General features: G+C 51.5%; 1 protein-coding gene across 1 annotated transcript in view; it reads right to left on the reverse strand.

Moving 5' to 3' along the window:
• Positions 1 to 3,158: 3,158 nt before the first annotated feature.
• The window catches only part of plxnb3 (plexin B3), a 68,901-nt gene continuing 51,579 nt past the window's right edge, over positions 3,159 to 20,480 (reverse strand). The window contains 24 exon segments of the mRNA XM_080521812.1: positions 3,159 to 3,834; positions 4,238 to 4,312; positions 4,463 to 4,538; positions 4,894 to 4,958; positions 5,042 to 5,189; positions 5,275 to 5,435; positions 6,559 to 6,725; positions 6,968 to 7,052; positions 7,133 to 7,236; positions 7,319 to 7,397; positions 7,478 to 7,558; positions 7,641 to 7,787; positions 9,295 to 9,361; positions 9,428 to 9,606; positions 12,221 to 12,438; positions 13,258 to 13,358; positions 13,549 to 13,700; positions 14,024 to 14,185; positions 14,265 to 14,369; positions 17,629 to 17,760; positions 17,838 to 18,003; positions 18,085 to 18,258; positions 19,483 to 19,619; positions 19,703 to 19,808. Of these exon segments, the coding sequence (XP_080377938.1) occupies positions 3,730 to 3,834; positions 4,238 to 4,312; positions 4,463 to 4,538; positions 4,894 to 4,958; positions 5,042 to 5,189; positions 5,275 to 5,435; positions 6,559 to 6,725; positions 6,968 to 7,052; positions 7,133 to 7,236; positions 7,319 to 7,397; positions 7,478 to 7,558; positions 7,641 to 7,787; positions 9,295 to 9,361; positions 9,428 to 9,606; positions 12,221 to 12,438; positions 13,258 to 13,358; positions 13,549 to 13,700; positions 14,024 to 14,185; positions 14,265 to 14,369; positions 17,629 to 17,760; positions 17,838 to 18,003; positions 18,085 to 18,258; positions 19,483 to 19,619; positions 19,703 to 19,808 (2,992 nt within the window). The 3' untranslated portion in view covers positions 3,159 to 3,729.

Raw genomic sequence — 20,480 nt, forward strand, 5'->3', positions numbered from 1 at the left:
TTAGACTTTATTTGTACAAGATACAAACTCCTGCCTTTTCACCGTAGAAACACGTCAGTGCTGCAGACAGACTCTTCATCACCATCGTCTTCCTCACACATTTATTTACACGCTGTTAGCAAACTGTACACCGTCGGTAGGAAAGTCGTCCGAACGTCTTTAGAACCCGTCACACTTATTCTATACAAACCCTGAAAGATCTTATTCCCTTGTAGAAAAAATTCTGTTTCAGATTCAGTAACAAACTGAGCTCGACCAATCAGAGCCCAGGATCCGGAGCTCCACCAATCAGAGCCCAGGATCTGGAGCTCGACCAATCAGAGCCCAGGATCCGGAGCTCGACCAATCAGAGCCCAGGATCCGGAGCTCGACCAATCACAGCCCAGGATCCGGAGCTCGACCAATCACAGCCCAGGATCCGGAGCTCGGCCAATCAGAGCCCAGGATCCGGAGCTCGGCCAATCAGAGCCCAGGATCCGGAGCTCGGCCAATCAGAGCCCAGGATCCGGAGCTCGACCAATCAGAGCCCAGGATCAAACTGTACAGAGACCAGGTGCATCATTAGTGGCACAGCAGAGCAGAAGCTCCGCCCATTATCTTTAAACATAAGCAAAGAAACAAAAGTTGAAGAAGCACCATAAATCGTCATCATCATCATCATCATCATCATCATCATCATCGTCACACGCATGCAGAATCTACTGTGAAGAACTACACCTACGGGTCAAACAGGCCCAGAAAACACAGAAGGTCAAACACAAAGATCATCAGAAAGAAGAGAAGAAGGAGAAGAAGAGTCCAGAAGCTTCAACCAGCAGGACCTGGTCCCGATTCTGGATCGGTTCAGCAGCAGAGGAAACAGAGTCCGTCTGCTGGGAAGTCCAGGTCCAGTCGGTCTGCCCCAGAGCAGGTCCAGGACCCATCCTTTCAAGACAAACCTGGACCGTCCTGGACTCATCAGGGCAGGTCCGGACGGTCCAGGACAGTCCAGGTTTCACAAAGTCCATCAGAGTTCCAGAGGTTGGACGAAGGTGTCGGACATGAACTTTCATGGTCTTGGTCATGAGTTTCTCGATCAGGAAGGTCAAGGACAGTTGGGGACATTCTGAGAAAGTCCAGGAAGGTCTAGAACAAATCCTGCCATGACAATTGAGCAAAGCCCAGGATAGTGCTGGGAGGTTCCCAAAGATCTGGAACCTTCAGGAACATCCGGGACGGGCCTGGAGGTTTACAGAAGACGTAAAGAAAAACCTGCCAGGATCCTTCAGGACCAATCCAAGACATTCAAGAACTGTCCAAGACAACCAGGGACAGTCCATCAAAGTCCTAGATGGTCCTGGACTGATCACGCCCCAAAGTCCTGGATGGTCCCGCGGGTTCCAGAAGGTCTGTGACACGACAGCTCAGGAAAACACAAGAGAGCCCAGAACTATTCTGAAGGAACTGGGAAGATCCTTAATTTTAGGGGACACCCGGAAGCCTGGGGGGCCGAGGAGGACACCGACACATTCAGGACTATCTGGGACTCCCCCTGGTAGGACAGTCCAACAGAATCCAGGACAGATGGTCTCAGGATCCTGGTTCTGCCAGATGAACGACCCTCCAGAACATAACCTGCCTGGCAAATCCAGAATTGTCAAGATAGTCCTGAATGCATCAGTTCCACAGCGTCAGAGACGGTCCAGGCAGGTCCAGGACGATCCCAGGCCAAACCAGAATGTCCTGGAGACCTGGACCTGGACCCCTGACCCGTGCTGGGACTGTGACCCTGTAGAACCTGCGCGGTAAACCGGATTGTCCCGTTTGAACAGTTATTGCTTGGTGAGGAAGTGGTCCTTTGGGTTCGGCCGTTGAACCGCAGGACGACACGTCGCTCTGCGAGTCGCCGTCCAATCAGGTGAGACGAGCCGGCCGCAGCTGCGAACGGCCTGCAGGGCGGCGCTCACCGCCGACATTCAGCCCGCAGGCGTCAGCGACTCGCTTGGCCGGAACAGTTCATTCAAGAAGACAGTGGGAGATGGCACGTTTGTTACGCTAGCTGTTGTAAGGAGGCGGTAAGCTAGCCTCAGAGTTCATCACGTTAGAAACGCAGTAAAAACAATACAAACTTTTGACACTTGTAGGAACGTCAAATACTCTACTGCCGAGTAACAAGCCGTCGTAACACTGGCAGTATTACAGTATTTCTACGTTCAGGTGAGGAGACCAAGGCTCAGTTTGGTCCCGGCGCCGCAGCAGATCGTCTCCATGGCGACGCGAGTTCAACTGTTAGCTAAGCCGCTAGAAAACATGTTTTAATACTTGGTTGTGGCTCCAGCGCTGCGCTAGCTCGGCTCTTTGTTCAGGTTTCTGGATGCAGCAGTTGTTTTCTCTCCGCTGGTTCAATAAACCCTTAAAAGGTTGTTTTCCCATAATGCACCGGGAAACACTTCCAATAAGGCTTCTGTCGACACAGACAGCGCCACCTAGCTGCAAGGGTGAAGGCACAGCCGGGATAAATAAGTATAAATAGGACTTACAGTATGTACACACAATAAGTTAGTGACTATCTAGCACGCACACGCACGCACACGCACACACACACGCACACGCACGCACACACACACACACACACACGCAGATTGTTTTTCAGTGTTTGGGTGTGAATCCGGCCTCTCGTCATTCTTCTCTGGTTTGAGATTCGCTCACGTCTCAAAGCTGGAAGACAAACTGTCCCAGACGTTTCCCAGTGAACCAGGAACCTGTACTCTAAATACTCTGATTACTTGGGCCCCTCAGGAAACCAGACGACCGTCTGACTGTGACTTTACCCCCTGAACAGTCGTCCAGTCGTGTTCTGGTCCCGGTCCAGTTGAGCTTCCTGTAATTTGACAGGAAGCGCGAGGCGGCCAATCAGCAGCCAGCGGCGGACCGGGGGGGGGGGGTCGGACCGGATCACTGACGTGGACGTGACGTCTCGGGGGCGAGACAGAGTCTCTGTCTCAAACGCCTCCAGTTTGGTCCCAAACGACTGATCCGACCCCGGGAGAACCCGGTGGTCGCGGTGCGGATCCTTCGCCGCTGGCGTCCAAATCCAGTCCAGAGAAAACCTGCACTCGTGTAGACCTGAGAAGTCCTGGACTGAGGAAGACTCAAAGGACTGCCCCCCCCCCCCCCCCCCCCCCCGGCACCGGTCCAGCAGAGGCAGCGCTCACGTGGTGGAAATAGAAGAAGACGTAGACCCGGGAATCACAGTGAAATGCAACTTTTAGCGCCCCCTACTTGTGATTCTGGTATTGCGTTTTGGTTCAAAGCTCCTGAAGGCTGGAGCGAGATCAAAGTCAAAGCCGCTGGTTTGAAGTAGAAAAGGCAAAAATGTACAAAGAGATCAGCAGGAGGAACCTTCCAAAGTGTGCTTCTGGACTCAGGCAGCAGCGGGGAGCAGGGGATTCTGGGAAACGTAGTGCAAAGTAACCAGGGTGCTCCCTGATGTGATTGGTTAGATTGTCGTGTGTCACACAGCTGGCTAGTTCAGGGTCACTAAGATCAACTTTACTTTCATGTTAGATTAATGGCTGCTGTGCGGAGGAACCAGAGACCACACACACACACACACACACACACACACACACACACACACACACACACACACACACACACACACACACACACACACACACACACACACACAGCAGGAAGACACAGCGTAACAGCTGTCCAATAGGATTCTCTCGACGTGACTCCTCCTCCTCAGAGGTCAGTGACCTTGTTCTCCACCAGGGCGGCGACCTGCTGCAGCCGGTAGGCCAACTGCATCTTCTGCCCCGAGCTGTCCTCCTCCAGGGACATGATGATCTGACACACACACACACACACACACACACACACACACACACACACACACACACACACACACACACACACACACACACACACACACACACACACACACACACACACACACACACACACACACACACACACACACACACACACACACACACACAGTCTATTAGGGTGAGGGTCACTTCCTGTTTCCTGCCGATGTTCAACATCTTCAGAGACTGAAAACTATTAATAAATGTTAATATTGAAACATCAGGAGGAACTCGTCTAAAATACAACCACAAACTAGTCCTAAACTAGTCTCAAACATCCCTAAACTAGTCTCAAGCAAATCCTAAATTAGTTTTAAACCAGTCCTAATCTCAAACTAGTGCTAAACTAGACCTAAATCGATCGATTGATTGTTAGTTACCTGGTCGTAGTACTTGTTGATGTACTTGTACAGTTCATGTAGAGCGACCAGACTGTTCATCTCCGAGGCAAAACTCTGCGCACACACACACACACACACACACACACACACACACACACACACACACACACACACACACACACACACACACACACACAGTGGGCGGAGTTAACATCTCCATCTGGACAACAACACACACATTCAGTGTGTTTACGGTTTACTGACCCCTGAAAGCTCCGTCAGGGTGGAGTTCATCTCCTGGTAGCAGCCGGACGCAGCGCTGTGGATGTCACTGTAATACCTACACACACACACGCACACACGCACACGCACACACACAGTATAAAACATTTATGTAAACGACTCCAAAACATTTCAGACTTTCACAATAAACAGAAGTTTAACTTTTGGACACTTCAAAGTAAAACTCAAAGTTTTTTTAAGTTTTCAGTTAACAGATGTTCTGGTGGATCTTCAGCCCGGAGGCAGAACTCCAAGATGGCGGCGCTGGAGGCCGCGCAGCATCTCGTGTCTCTATCTAAGGTGTTAGCCGTTGTGCTAGCTGGCGCGACTGTTCGTCTGTCCTGAGGGCCGCTCGGGTTCCGGGTCTTACTGGTACCAGAACCAGGTGAGGTCTCGGTCCAGGCCAGACTCACCTCTCCACCAGCTGCTTGTATCGCGGGATCTCTCTGGCGTACAGCAGCTTGTTGACCGGAGAGTCCTGATTGGACGAAAAGCAGCGTGAGGTCACGGGGCTAAAACACACAGACGGGCGGAGGCAGACTGACGGGCGGAGGCTCGTACCCGTCCCACTTTGTGCTCGGAGGTGGTGCAGGAGTCGATGAAGGTCTGGGCGATGACGGAGAGCACGGCGTCGATGCTGTCGCTCACCTGGACGTCCAGGACGAACTGAGGGTTCTTCAGGATGTTGACCCAGAACCGCAGGGGGAGGCTGGACACCCGGAGAGACAGACACATCAGACAGACAGACGGGAAGTGGCCGTCAGGAGAGGTGGGGGTCCAGGTGTGGCCCTCACCTGTTGGTCTTCCAGATGTGGACGGTCTCCGGGTCGTCGATTCCATGTTTCTCCGCCATGTCGTCCAGGAAGTCGAAGAAGAACCTGACGGCGATCGGCGGCGGACGTTTTGTACTGAGGATCGACACGAAGACGTCGTCCACGAACTTCTGCAGCGTCCCCTGCAGACAGACAGGTGAGACAGACAGGTGAGTCAGACAGACAGGTGAGTCAGTCAGGTGAGTCAGACAGGTGAGTCAGTCAGACAGGTGAGTCAGTCAGACAGACAGACAGGCGAGTCAGTCAGACAGGTGAGTCAGTCAGACAGGTGAGTCAGTCAGACAGGTGAGTCAGTCAGACAGACAGACAGGCGAGTCAGTCAGACAGGTGAGTCAGTCAGACAGACAGACAGGCGAGTCAGTCAGACAGGTGAGTCAGCCAGACAGGTGAGTCAGTCAGACAGACAGACAGGCGAGTCAGTCAGACAGGTGAGTCAGTCAGACAGACAGACAGGCGAGTCAGTCAGACAGGTGAGTCAGTCAGGTGAGTCAGACAGGTGAGTCAGACAGACAGGTGAGTCAGTCAGACAGACAGACAGGTGAGTCAGTCAGACAGGTGAGTCAGCCAGACAGGTGAGTCAGTCAGACAGACAGACAGGCGAGTCAGTCAGACAGGTGAGTCAGTCAGACAGACAGACAGGCGAGTCAGTCAGACAGGTGAGTCAGTCAGACAGACAGACAGGCGAGTCAGTCAGACAGGTGAGTCAGTCAGACAGACAGACAGGCGAGTCAGTCAGACAGGTGAGTCAGCCAGACAGGTGAGTCAGACAGACAGGTGAGTCAGTCAGACAGACAGACAGGTGAGTCAGTCAGACAGGTGAGTCAGTCAGACAGACAGACAGGTGAGTCAGTCAGGTGAGTCAGACAGACAGGTGAGTCAGCCAGACAGACAGACAGGTGAGTCAGTCAGACAGACAGACAGGTGAGTCAGCCAGAGAGGTGAGTCAGCCAGATAGACAGACAGGTGAGTCAGACAGACAGGTGAGTCAGTCAGACAGACAGACAGGCGAGTCAGTCAGACAGGTGAGTCAGTCAGACAGACAGACAGGTGAGTCAGTCAGGTGAGTCAGACAGACAGGTGAGTCAGCCAGACAGACAGACAGGTGAGTCAGTCAGACAGACAGACAGGTGAGTCAGCCAGACAGGTGAGTCAGTCAGACAGGTGAGTCAGCCAGACAGACAGACAGGTGAGTCAGCCAGACAGGTGAGTCAGACAGACAGGTGAGTCAGACAGACAGGTAGGGACCTTCATGGACAGCAGCCGGGTCAGGTAGATCTCCGGGATGGCCTTGGCCCTCTCCCGCTCCCTCATGCTGCTCTTCCGATGTTTGGGGATTTCCGGGTCCTCGCTGCTCTTCACCAGGTGCCACAGACGCAGACCCTCCTCCTCCTCGCCCTCCAGCATCGGCGTTTCTATGGCGACCACAGAGTCTGTCAGTAACCGTGGAAACCGTCAGGTCAGGGAGTGGAGGTGAACCAGAGGACCACTCGTCCTCTCATCCCCTCAGTTCACCCTCTCATCCATTCATCCACTCAGTTTCCATGACGACGCTTCAACAAAAACAAGGCTCATGAAGTTTCGCAGTTAAAAACCTTTTCAGGTGAAATGGCTGCTTTTACTTTGAAAAACAGTTTGAACTCAGTCCAGCTCTTACTCTCTCCGGTCTGGAACACCTGGTTGACTCCGCCTCCTGAACTCTGGGACCGAGGAATCAGAGCGACCGTGGCGCCGTCTGGAACCTGAGGGAGGGCGGAGTCAGAGGTCAGCAGGAGGCGGAGTCAGAGGGCCAGCTGCGCTCTGATTGGTCGGAGGGTTTTACCTTGTAGTGCTGCAACGTGTTGATCCGCTTCCAGCGACCCTGAACAACGGCGGTGACGTCATCGTCTGACAGGGTCAGGTGACCCGCCTGGCCTGAACGCCACTCTGCGGGAAACAGACGGCACACAGGTGAGACGGGGGGGACGGGGGGGACAGATGAGACATGTGAGACAGGTAGAGAACGTACCGAGGTCCAAGCTGTCTGCTGCTGGTCTCTGGGAGAACGGGGCTCCTCTGTAGACCTGATCCAGGATCTTATCCTTCACCTGCACCAACGCAGACAGACAGGTAGGTGAGGGGCAGGGAGACAGGTGGGTGACCGGCGGAGAGACAGACAGGTCCCTACCTGTGTGATAGTGTCTGTGTCCAACACCTTAACGGGACACGGCTGAACCTCGACGCCGTTCTTCACCAGAACCGTCAGAGTCTGGGGGGCCGAGAGACAGACGGGTGAGAAGAGACAGACAGACAGGGAGACGGCTGGACAGGGAGACGGGTCTCATGGTCACCATGGCGCAGTAGTCGATGTCCTCTCGCAGCAGGTGACTGTCGTTCAGCGTCCTCTTGGCTTTCCCCGTCACCGAGTCCACCGGGCCTTTGTCCACCTGGTACTTGATGGCTCTATAGAGCATGTAGAGCGGCTCCCCCGCAACCTCCTGGGGGGGCAGAGAGACAGGTGAGGGGGGGGGACAGGTGAGGGGGGGGACAGGTGAGGGGGGGCAGAGAGACAGGACAGGTGAGGGGGGAGATAGGTGAGGGGGGCAGAGAGACAGGTGAGGGGGGAGACAGGTGAGGGGGGCAGAGAGACAGGTGAGGGGGGAGACAGGTGAGGGGGGGACAGGTGAAGGGGCAGGGAGACAGGACAGGTGAAGGGGGCAGACAGGTGAGGAGGCAGAGAGACAGGTGAGGGGGGCAGACAGGTGAGGAGGCAGAGAGACAGGTGAGGGGGGACAGACAGGTGAGGAGGGACAGACAGGTGAAGGGGGACAGACAGGTGAGGAGGCAGAGAGACAGGTGAGGGGGGACAGACAGGTGAGGAGGCAGAGAGACAGGTGAGGGGGGACAGACAGGTGAGGGGGGACAGACAGGTGAAGGGGGACAGACAGGTGAAGGGGGACAGACAGGTGAGGAGGCAGAGAGACAGGTGAGGGGGGACAGACAGGTGAGGAGGCAGAGAGACAGGTGAGGGGGGACAGACAGGTGAGGGGGGACAGACAGGTGAAGGGGGACAGACAGGTGAGGAGGCAGAGAGACAGGTGATGGGGGACAGACAGGTGAGGGGGGACAGACAGGTGAGGAGGCAGAGAGACAGGTGAGGGGGGACAGACAGATGAAGGGGGACAGACAGGTGAGGAGGCAGAGAGACAGGTGAGGGGGGACAGACAGGTGAGGAGGCAGAGAGACAGGTGAGGGGGGACAGACAGGTGAGGAGGGACAGACAGGTGAGGAGGCAGAGGGACAGGTGAGGAGGCAGAGAGACAGGTGAGGGGGACAGACAGGTGAGGAGGCAGAGAGACAGGTGAGGGGGGGCAGACAGGTGAGGGGGGACAGACAGGTGAAGGGGGACAGACAGGTGAGGAGGCAGAGAGACAGGTGAGGGGGGACAGACAGGTGAGGAGGCAGAGAGACAGGTGAGGGGGGACAGACAGGTGAGGGGGGACAGACAGGTGAAGGGGGACAGACAGGTGAGGAGGCAGAGAGACAGGTGAGGGGGGACAGACAGGTGAGGGGGGACAGACAGGTGAGGAGGCAGAGAGACAGGTGAGGGGGGACAGACAGGTGAGGAGGCAGAGAGACAGGTGAGGGGGGACAGACAGGTGAGGAGGGACAGACAGGTGAGGAGGCAGAGAGACAGGTGAGGAGGCAGAGAGACAGGTGAGGGGGGACAGACAGGTGAGGAGGCAGAGAGACAGGTGAGGGGGGACAGACAGGTGAGGAGGGACAGACAGGTGAGGAGGCAGAGAGACAGGTGAGGAGGCAGAGAGACAGGTGAGGGGGGACAGACAGGTGAGGAGGCAGAGAGACAGGTGAGGGGGGACAGACAGGTGAGGAGGGACAGACAGGTGAGGAGGCAGAGAGACAGGTGAGGAGGCAGAGAGACAGGTGAGGGGGGACAGACAGGTGAGGAGGCAGAGAGACAGGTGAGGGGGGACAGACAGGTACCTTGAGGAAGGAGTAGAGACAGATGGACATCCAGTTGGTCAGCATCTTCTCCACGACCGTCTCCGTCCTGAAAGACAAGCCTCAGTCTCATCCTGCTCCGCCCGTCTGACTGGAGGTGCGTTTGATGACGTACCGGCGCAGCATGAGCTTGGGGTTCTTGGCGCCGTACTGCTGGACCAGGTCCTGCAGCAGCGTCTTCATCACCTCCGTGAAGTACTCCAGCTTGTCGTGCAGCGCCATGGTCAGCAAGCTAGCCACGTAGCCGCGGTCGCGCTGCGAGAAGCCCTGCTGGGCCTCCAGCGTGTGGATGAACTGCACACAGTAACTAGTTACTTGTAATCCCACCCTGCTGGCCTCAACAAGCAGTAACAGGTAACTATTGTCCTGCAGTAACAGGTAACTATTGTCCTGCAGTACCAGGTAACTATTGTCCTGCAGTACCAGGTAACTACTGTCCTGCAGTACCAGGTAACTACTGTCCTGCAGTACCAGGTAACTATTGTCCTGCAGTAACAGGTAACTATTGTCCTGCAGTACCAGGTAACTATTGTCCTGCAGTACCAGGTAACTACTGTCCTGCAGTAACAGGTAACTACTGTCCTGCAGTACCAGGTAACTATTGTCCTGCAGTAACAGGTAACTATTGTCCTGCAGTACCAGGTAACTATTGTCCTGCAGTACCAGGTAACTACTGTCCTGCAGTAACAGGTAACTACTGTCCTGCAGTAACAGGTAACTATTGTCCTGCAGTACCAGGTAACTATTGTCCTGCAGTACCAGGTAACTACTGTCCTGCAGTAACAGGTAACTATTGTCCTGCAGTACCAGGTAACTATTGTCCTGCAGTACCAGGTAACTATTGTCCTGCAGTACCAGGTAACTATTGTCCTGCAGTAACAGGTAACTATTGTAGTGCAGTAACAGGTAACTATTGTCCTGCAGTAACAGGTAACTATTGTAGTGCAGTAATGCAGTACCAGGTAACTACTGTCCTGCAGTACCAGGTAACTATTGTCCTGCAGTACCAGGTAACTATTGTAGTGCAGTAACAGGTAACTATTGTCCTGCAGTAACAGGTAACTATTGTCCTGCAGTAACAGGTAACTATTGTAGTGCAGTAACAGGTAACTATTGTAGTGCAGTAATGCAGTAACAGGTAACTATTGTCCTGCAGTAACAGGTAACTATTGTCCTGCAGTACCAGGTAACTATTGTAGTGCAGTAACAGGTAACTATTGTCCTGCAGTAACAGGTAACTATTGTAGTGCAGTAATGCAGTACCAGGTAACTACTGTCCTGCAGTACCAGGTAACTATTGTCCTGCAGTACCAGGTAACTATTGTAGTGCAGTAACAGGTAACTATTGTCCTGCAGTAACAGGTAACTATTGTCCTGCAGTAACAGGTAACTATTGTCCTGCAGTAACAGGTAACTATTGTCCTGCAGTAACAGGTAACTATTGTAGTGCAGTAATGCAGTAACAGGTAACTATTGTCCTGCAGTAACAGGTAACTATTGTAGTGCAGTAATGCAGTAACAGGTAACTATTGTCCTGCAGTAACAGGTAACTATTGTAGTGCAGTAATGCAGTAACAGGTAACTATTGTCCTGCAGTACCAGGTAACTATTGTAGTGCAGTAATGCAGTACCAGGTAACTACTGTCCTGCAGTACCAGGTAACTATTGTCCTGCAGTACCAGGTAACTATTGTAGTGCAGTAACAGGTAACTATTGTCCTGCAGTAACAGGTAACTATTGTCCTGCAGTAACAGGTAACTATTGTCCTGCAGTAACAGGTAACTATTGTCCTGCAGTACCAGGTAACTACTGTCCTGCAGTACCAGGTAACTATTGTCCTGCAGTACCAGGTAACTATTGTCCTGCAGTACCAGGTAACTATTGTCCTGCAGTAACAGGTAACTATTGTCCTGCAGTACCAGGTAACTATTGTCCTGCAGTACCAGGTAACTATTGTCCTGCAGTAACAGGTAACTATTGTCCTGCAGTACCAGGTAACTATTGTCCTGCAGTAACAGGTAACTATTGTCCTGCAGTACCAGGTAACTATTGTCCTGCAGTACCAGGTAACTACTGTCCTGCAGTACCAGGTAACTATTGTCCTGCAGTACCAGGTAACTACTGTCCTGCAGTACCAGGTAACTATTGTCCTGCAGTAACAGGTAACTATTGTCCTGCAGTAACAGGTAACTATTGTCCTGCAGTACCAGGTAACTACTGTCCTGCAGTAACAGGTAACTATTGTCCTGCAGTACCAGGTAACTACTGTCCTGCAGTACCAGGTAACTATTGTCCTGCAGTACCAGGTAACTACTGTCCTGCAGTACCAGGTAACTATTGTCCTGCAGTACCAGGTAACTATTGTCCTGCAGTACCAGGTAACTATTGTCCTGCAGTACCAGGTAACTACTGTCCTGCAGTACCAGGTAACTATTGTCCTGCAGTACCAGGTAACTATTGTCCTGCAGTACCAGGTAACTACTGTCCTGCAGTACCAGGTAACTACTGTCCTGCAGTACCAGGTAACTATTGTCCTGCAGTACCAGGTAACTACTGTCCTGCAGTACCAGGTAACTACTGTCCTGCAGTACCAGGTAACTACTGTCCTGCAGTACCAGGTAACTATTGTCCTGCAGTACCAGGTAACTACTGTCCTGCAGTACCAGGTAACTACTGTCCTGCAGTACCAGGTAACTATTGTAATGCAGTACCAGGTAACTACTGTCCTGCAGTACCAGGTAACTACTGTCCTGCAGTACCAGGTAACTACTGTCCTGCAGTACCAGGTAACTATTGTCCTGCAGTACCAGGTAACTATTGTCCTGCAGTAACAGGTAACTACTGTCCTGCAGTACCAGGTAACTACTGTCCTGCAGTACCAGGGCCCCCAGCAGGGGGCTCCACCCACCCTGGTGAGGAACAGCCGGTTGTTCAGCAGGTTGTTGAGCTGCTGCAGGCCCTGCTCCACCGTGGGCCTGCGGGAGTCCGGCAGGTCCAGCTGCCGGCTCAGCGGCGCCCCCTGCTGGCCGGGGAAGAACACCCGCTCTGCGTAGGTCCTGTAGTCCAGCAGGGGGAGCCCCGGTCCGCCCACGTCACTGCTCAGGTCCATCATCTCCGTCATCAGGTCTGCCGGAGGACAAGTTAGCATTAGCATTAGCATTTCCTCTGCATTGATCACATCACTCAGCGTGGCGTTAATAATGGTGATCACACAGGACATGATGAAGGGGGTGGACAGGGTGGACACAGTGGACAGGGGGACAGGGTGGACATGGTGGACATGGTGGACACATTGGACAGGGTGGACACAGTGGACAGGGAGGACAGGGTGGACAGAGTGGACATGGTGGACACAGTGGACAGGGTGGACACAGTGGACATGGTGGACAGGGGGGACATGGTGGACACAGTGGACAGGGGGGACAGGGTGGACATGGTGGACACAGTGGACCGGGTGGACATGGTGGACACATTGGACAGGGTGGACAGAGTGGACATGGTGGACACAGTGGACAGGGTGGACACAGTGGACAGGGGGGACAGGGTGGACATGGTGGACACAGTGGACCGGGTGGACATGGTGGACACATTGGACAGAGTGGACACAGTGGACAGGGTGGACAGAGTGGACATGGTGGACACAGTGGACAGGGTGGACACAGTGGACATGGTGGACACATTGGACAGGGTGGACAGAGTGGACATGGTGGACACATTGGACATGGTGGACAAAGTGGACTTTTGGGAAACAAATTCAGAAACAAGCTGAAATTGACATTGTGACGGTTTCTAATTTCAGGATTAAGATTAGGGTTTAGGATTAGGTGTTACAGGTTAGAGGTTAGAGGTCTGGGGTCAGAAGTCAGAGGTCAGAAGTTAGAGGTCAGTGGTTAGAGGTTAGAGGTTAGAGGTCAGAGGTCAGAGGTCAGAGGTGTGTGTGAGTACCAGTGAATTCTTTGCGACACTGGTCGCCCACGTTGATCTCCAGTGTTTCCAGCTGCAGCAGCACCTTCTTGTAGTCTCTGAGGGCTTGTTTACTCTTCCTCCTGTAAACAACAACAAAAGGTCGGCAACAAACACAACGACGACAGGCAACACATTGAAGACCGCGGCCCGTCCTGCAACACTGGACTTCCTCCGGTCCAGGCAACTTCAGGATGAACTGGCTTTCTCTGGTTAGCGTTAGCGGAGACGAGCGCTCCAGAGAGAACGGCGTCCTGCCGTGGCTCCGCCCACCTGTACATCAGGATGACCACCAGCACCGACAGGATGACGGCGGCGGCTCCGGCGGCCAGGCCGACCTGCGCCGCCAGAGGCACCGGGGGCAGCAGAGAGTCGCTGTCGTACTGAACCCAGCCCAGATCCACCTGCAGGTTTCCCATGAACACCTGGGACACACACACACACACACACACACACACACACACACACACACACACACACACACACACACACACACACACACACACACACACACACACACACACACACACACACACACACACACACACACACAGTGAGGATACTGATTCTATTCATGAGATTCTAAAGTGACGATCAGCTCTATTCTATTTGTTTTATATTTATTAGAAAATACATTCATTCTATTTTATTAATGTTAATCTGGCTGATGTTAATCCCATTGGACCTGCAGCGGTCTGGACCCAGACCCGGACCCGGACCCGGACCCAGACCTGGACTGATCTGGTACCTTGAGGCCCGGCAGCTCGTTGTTCTGGTCCACGCTGACGGGCTGGACCTCCGGAGGTTCGCAGTACAGGTGAGTACTGTCCAGGGTCTTGACTTCACACTCCTGGTCTCCCAGCCAGGCCTGGACCTCCTGCCTGGACATGGCCCTGGTCAGGTCCAGACCCTGAGGGACACACGGCACCATGAGAACCACAACAGAACCAGAACCAGAACCAGAACCAGAACCAGAACCAGCGCGGTACCTCCACTGCGATGACTCCTCCAGGTTTGAAGCGGTACGGAGCCTCTGGAGCTTCTCGGTTCAGAGGAAAGAACTGAGGGTTTGGATGATACGTGAAGGTTTTTCCCTGAAAGAGTTGAACATGAAAACTCCAGATTACTATTGTTATTTGTGCCTGTCTCTTTAAGAGGCGTCGTTCAAATACTGCTATCTTTTTAATTGTTCCTGCCTCTTTAAGAGGCGTCGCTCAAATACTGCTACCTTTTTAATTGTTCCTGTCTCTTTAAGAGGCGTCGCTCAAATACTGCTATCTTTTTAATTGTTCCTGCCTCTTTAAGAGGCGTCGCTCAAATACTGCTACCTTTTTAATTGTTCCTGCCTCTTTAAGAGGCGTCGCTCAAATACTGCTATCTTTTTAATTGTTCCTGTCTCTTTAAGAGGCGTCGCTCAAATACTGCTATCTTTTTAATTGTTCCTGCCTCTTTAAGAGGCGTCGCTCAAATACTGCTATCTTTTTAATTGTTCCTGTCTCTTTAAGAGGCGTCGCTCAAATACTGCTACCTTTTTAATTGTTCCTGCCTCTTTAAGAGGCGTCGCTCAAATACTGCTACCTTTTTAATTGTTCCTGCCTCTTTAAGAGGCGTCGCTCAAATACTGCTATCTTTTTAATTGTTCCTGTCTCTTTAAGAGGCGTCGCTCAAATACTGCTACCTTTTTAATTGTTCCTGCCTCTTTAAGAGGCGTCGCTCAAATACTGCTACCTTTTTAATTGTTCCTGCCTCTTTAAGAGGCGTCGCTCAAATACTGCTACCTTTTTAATTGTTCCTGCCTCTTTAAGAGGCGTCGCTCAAATACTGCTACCTTTTTAATTGTTCCTGCCTCTTTAAGAGGCGTCGCTCAAATACTGCTACCTTTTTAATTGTTCCTGCCTCTTTAAGAGGCGTCGCTCAAATACTGCTACCTTTTTAATTGTTCCTGTCTCTTTAAGAGGCGTCGCTCAAATACTGCTACCTTTTTAATTGTTCCTGCCTCTTTAAGAGGCGTCGCTCAAATACTGCTACCTTTTTAATTGTTCCTGCCTCTTTAAGAGGCGTCGCTCAAATACTGCTACCTTTTTAATTGTTCCTGCCTCTTTAAGAGGCGTCGCTCAAATACTGCTACCTTTTTAATTGTTCCTGTCTCTTTAAGAGGCGTCGCTCAAATACTGCTACCTTTTTAATTGTTCCTGCCTCTTTAAGAGGCGTCGCTCAAATACTGCTACCTTTTTAATTGTTCCTGTCTCTTTAAGAGGCGTCGCTCAAATACTGCTATCTTTTTCGTATGCCGCAAATTTCGGCGGCTAACTAGTCCGGCACCGTTTGGAGTACGGACACAAATAGTATATCGTTACATGCGGAATGGTGTGCTACTATTCAGATAATGGATATCCCAAACGGTTTCCAAACAAAACGTAAAAAACGGCAAAGAATTTCTCATCCGCTTTGCATTGAAGCTGAGAAAAAACCTGAAAAAAATCACTTTTTCCATGCCACGTCACGTGGCCAAATTTTCAGCTCAAGACTCCATTTTACTTTGAAAAAGTTGCCGCACTTGTCCTCTATTCAGATATGTCTTCGGATTTTTTCAAACTTTCACCAATTTTAAACTATGAGCCTTCAAATGTCATCAAGTTTTCCCTCCTTTTTCCAGTTTCACATGGGTGTGTATTGGAGAGTCTTTCACTCGAGTGAGGGAAGCTGTCGGATTACAAAAAAATCTTTATCTCGTCGCCACGGCCACATTTCTTCGTCTTTCTCAACATATTATACATCAAACTGTAGCTACAGGCCTTGTGCTTCTCACGAGGGGACACTTTTGTCCCAGAGAGACACGGTTCTCCCTCCACGGGGCTTCATTGGCAGCAAGCGCAGGAATTCCTCCCATCCGCTGCAATGTATTTTGAGAAGACAATTTCCCCCCTCACAGCCAAAAGTTGAGACATTTGTCTCAAGTCCTCACACGGAGACGGAACCTCGTGAGGACACGAAAACCACACCGCACGTCCTTCAACTTCTCCCGACGGCCACGGTGAAGGAATTTTTCACCCAAGTGTCACGGTTCTCCAACTACAAGCAGTTGTTCGGGACCTGCGTTTGTACTTTTTTCCTCATGTGGGTGACTCAGGATCCGTCTCCATGACAACACACAAGCTGCAGCCAATCAGGCTGGCGGCACAGACTGAAGCAGCCAATCTGCCTGGCAACACACACGGCTCCTCTGATTGGCTGGACCAGTCACATGATGGTTGACCACACAGTGCTCACACACACACAGTATCTTAGCAGCACATTTTTCAATGTATTTTAATGCTGATGGCAATGACTCAGCATCAACACTTGTTACCTTGTTCTCTAGATTATTACCTTGTTCTAGATAATTACCTTGTTCTAGATAATTACCTTGTTCTCTAGATTATTACCTTGTTCTAGATTATTACCTTGTTCTCTAGATTATTACCTTGTTCTCTAGATTATTACCTTGTTCTAGATTATTACCTTGTTCTAGATTATTACCTTGTTCTAGATTATTACCTTGTTCTAGATTATTACCTTGTTCTCTACATTATTACCTTGTTCTAGATTATTACCTTGTTCTCTAGATTATTACCTTGTTCTAGATTATTACCTTGTTCTAGATTATTACCTTGTTCTCTAGATTATTACCTTGTTCTAGATTATTACCTTGTTCTAGATTATTACCTTGTTCTCTAGATTATTACCTTGTTCTCTAGATTATTACCTTGTTCTAGATGATTACCTTGTTCTAGATTATTACCTTGTTATCTAGATTATTACCTTGTTCTAGATTACCTTGTTCTAGATTATTACCTTGTTCTCTAGGTTATTACCTTGTTCTACATTATTACCTTGTTCTCTAGATTATTGCCTTGTTCTAGATTATTACCTTGTTATCTAGATTATTGCCTGTCATCTAGATTATTGCCTTGTTCTAGATTATTACCTTGTTCTACATTATTACCTTGTTATCTAGATTATTACCTTGTTCTGGATTATTGCCTTGTTCTAGGTTATTACCTTGTTCTCTAGATTATTTCCTTGTTCTAGATTATTACCTTGTTATCTAGATTATTGCCTTGTTCTAGATTATTACCTTGTTATCTAGATTATTACCTTGTTCTGGATTATTGCCTTGTTCTAGATTATTACCTTGTTATCTAGATTATTACCTTGTTATCTAGATTATTACCTTGTTCTAGATTATTACCTGTTTCTAGATTATTACCTTGTTTACAGTGGATTTATATTTAAAACTTTAGAAAAGTTGATATTGGGCAGACTGTTCCTGGAGTCCTGGAGCAGGTCTGGACCCAGAACCAGAACCAGTACCTTGATGGTCTCGTAGTGGACCCGGACGTTGTCCAGCTGGAACCAGACGCCCTTCACCTTGACGTCGGGCGTCACGGCGGGCGTGGGACACGTCATCTGATTGGCCGACAGGACGGAGCAGCGCTCCGACACCTGGCAGGAAGTCACACGGGTCAAAACAGGAAGTGCTCATTCCGCCGGCCGGCCCCTGATTGGTCGCCCCGTCTCACCGTCGCCATGGTGCTGTTGAAGACCAGCTGCTGCTTGGCAGTCAGGAGAGCCAATCGGCGCTTCCGCTTCACCCTCTGCACCGCCACAGGCTCCACCCACACCGAGATGATTGGCTGCTGCACCACGTCCAGGTTGCTGCCCGTCACCATGACGACGCGCCCGCCGCTGAGGACACGAGCAGGAAGTCGGCGTTACGACGGGGAGCGGCGACGCGGACGCTCGTCCGGCCGTCGTGGCGGTTCTTACGCGTAGAAGCTCTCGGCCGGCGCGGCGTCGCTGATCGCCGGGTCGTCAAGGTAACGGAACGTCGCGTTCGGGACGGTCCGCTCCGCCTTGCCGAACAAAACCCGGACCGGAACGGCGCCGGTCCGGCTGGAACCCGTCTGACACACCAGCTGGGTGTCACTCACTTCCTCCACACTGAGGAGGCAAGGAGGCAAGGAAGGAAACAAAGAGAGGAGGGAAGGAGACAAGGGGAGGAAACCAGAAGGTGTGTAAAAGAAGGTAATCTTAAAAGTACTAGTAAGTTCTAAAACAACTAGTTACAAAGACGTTGCAGGAATCTGGGTCCAGCAGTACTAGTATACAATTAACCTGGTACTGGTGACAGTACCAGTAGGTAGTTACCTGGTACTGGTGACAGTACTAGTAGACAATTAACCTGGTACTGGTGACAGTACCAGTAGGTAGTTACCTGGTACTGGTGACAGTACCAGTAGGTAGTTACCTGGTACAGGTGAGAGTACCAGTAGGTAGTTACCTGGTACTGGTGACAGTACCAGTAGGTAGTTACCTGGTACTGGTGACAGTACTAGTAGGTAGTTACCTGGTACTGGTGACAGTACCAGTAGGTAGTTACCTGGTACTGGTGACAGTACTGGTAGGAAGTTACCTGGTACAGGTGACAGTACCAGTAGGTAGTTACCTGGTACTGGTGACAGTACTGGTAGGAAGTTACCTGGTACAGGTGACAGTACCAGTAGGTAGTTACCTGGTACTGGTGACAGAACTAGTAGGTAGTTACCTGGTACTGGTGACAGTACTAGTAGGTAGTTACCTGGTACAGGTGACAGTACTGGTAGGAAGTTACCTGGTACTGGTGACAGTACTAGTAGACAATTAACCTGGTACAGGTGACAGTACCAGTAGGTAGTTACCTGGTACTGGTGACAGTACTGGTAGGAAGTTACCTGGTACTGGTGACAGTACTAGTAGACAATTAACCTGGTACAGGTGACAGTACCAGTAGGTAGTTACCTGGTACTGGTGACAGTACTGGTAGGAAGTTACCTGGTACAGGTGACAGTACTAGTAGACAATTAACCTGGTACAGGTGACAGTACCAGTAGGTAGTTACCTGGTACTGGTGACAGTACTGGTAGGAAGTTACCTGGTACTGGTGACAGTACTAGTAGGTAGTTACCTGGTACAGGTGAGAGTACCAGTAGGTAGTTACCTGGTACTGGTGACAGTACTAGTAGGTAGTTACCTGGTACTGGTGAGAGTACCAGTAGGTAGTTACCTGGTACTGGTGACAGTACTAGTAGGTAGTTACCTGGTACTGGTGACAGTACTGGTAGGAAGTTACCTGGTACTGGTGACAGTACTAGTAGGTAGCTACCTGGTACCAGTACCAGTACTCACATGAAGCAGGGCTCTGGTCCCAGGAAGGCCCTCAGGTCCGAGGTCTGGCCGGTCAGCAGCTGGCGCCCCCTGATGGTCAGTCTGGTCCCTCCAGAGACTGGACCTTTACCAGGGACCAGGTCCAGGAGCCGAGGGTCCTGAACACAGACCACAACCAGGTCTGAGTGAAGCTCAGTAACTAAGTTACTTTCCCACCATAACTTAGTTACTCAGGTCTCACCTGATAGGTGAACCTCTGACTGGACCTCCCGGGAGGAGTCGTTCCCACGGCAACCAAGACAGGCCCCGCCCCCGGCTGCTCGGTGGGCTGCAGCTCACACACAACCCTGAAACACAATGTGGTTGAGTGACAGGTGGGTGACAGGTGAGAGACAGGTGGGTGGCAGGTGAGTGACAGGTGAGAGACAGGTGGGTGACAGGTGAGAGACAGGTGGGTGGCAGGTGAGTGACAGGTGAGAGACAGGTGGGTGACAGGTGGGTGACAGGTGGGTGACAGGTGAGTGACAGGTGGGTGACAGGTGGGTGACAGGTGAGAGACAGGTGGGTGACAGGTGAGTGACAGGTGAGAGACAGGTGGGTGACAGGTGAGTGACAGGTGGGTGACAGGTTAGTGACAGGTGAGAGACAGGTGGGTGACAGGTGAGTGACAGGTGGGTGACAGGTGGGTGATAGGTGGGTGACAGGTGGGTGACAGGTGGGTGACAGGTGAGTGACAGGTGAGTGACAGGTGGGTGACAGGTGGGTGACAGGTGAGTGACAGGTGGGTGACAGGTGAGTGACAGGTGGGTGACAGGTGGGTGACAGGTGAGTGACAGGTGAGTGACAGGTGAGTGACAGGTGGGTGACAGGTGAGTGACAGGTGAGTGACAGGTGGGTGACAGGTGGGTGATAGGTGAGTGACAGGTGGGTGACAGGTGGGTGACAGGTGAGTGACAGGTGGGTGACAGGTGGGTTACAGGTGGGTGACAGGTGGGTGACAGGTGGGTGACAGGTGAGTG

Source organism: Blennius ocellaris (assembly GCF_963422515.1).
Source record: "Blennius ocellaris genome assembly, contig: SCAFFOLD_66, whole genome shotgun sequence".
In the NCBI taxonomy this organism is placed as follows: Eukaryota; Metazoa; Chordata; class Actinopteri; order Blenniiformes; family Blenniidae; genus Blennius; species Blennius ocellaris.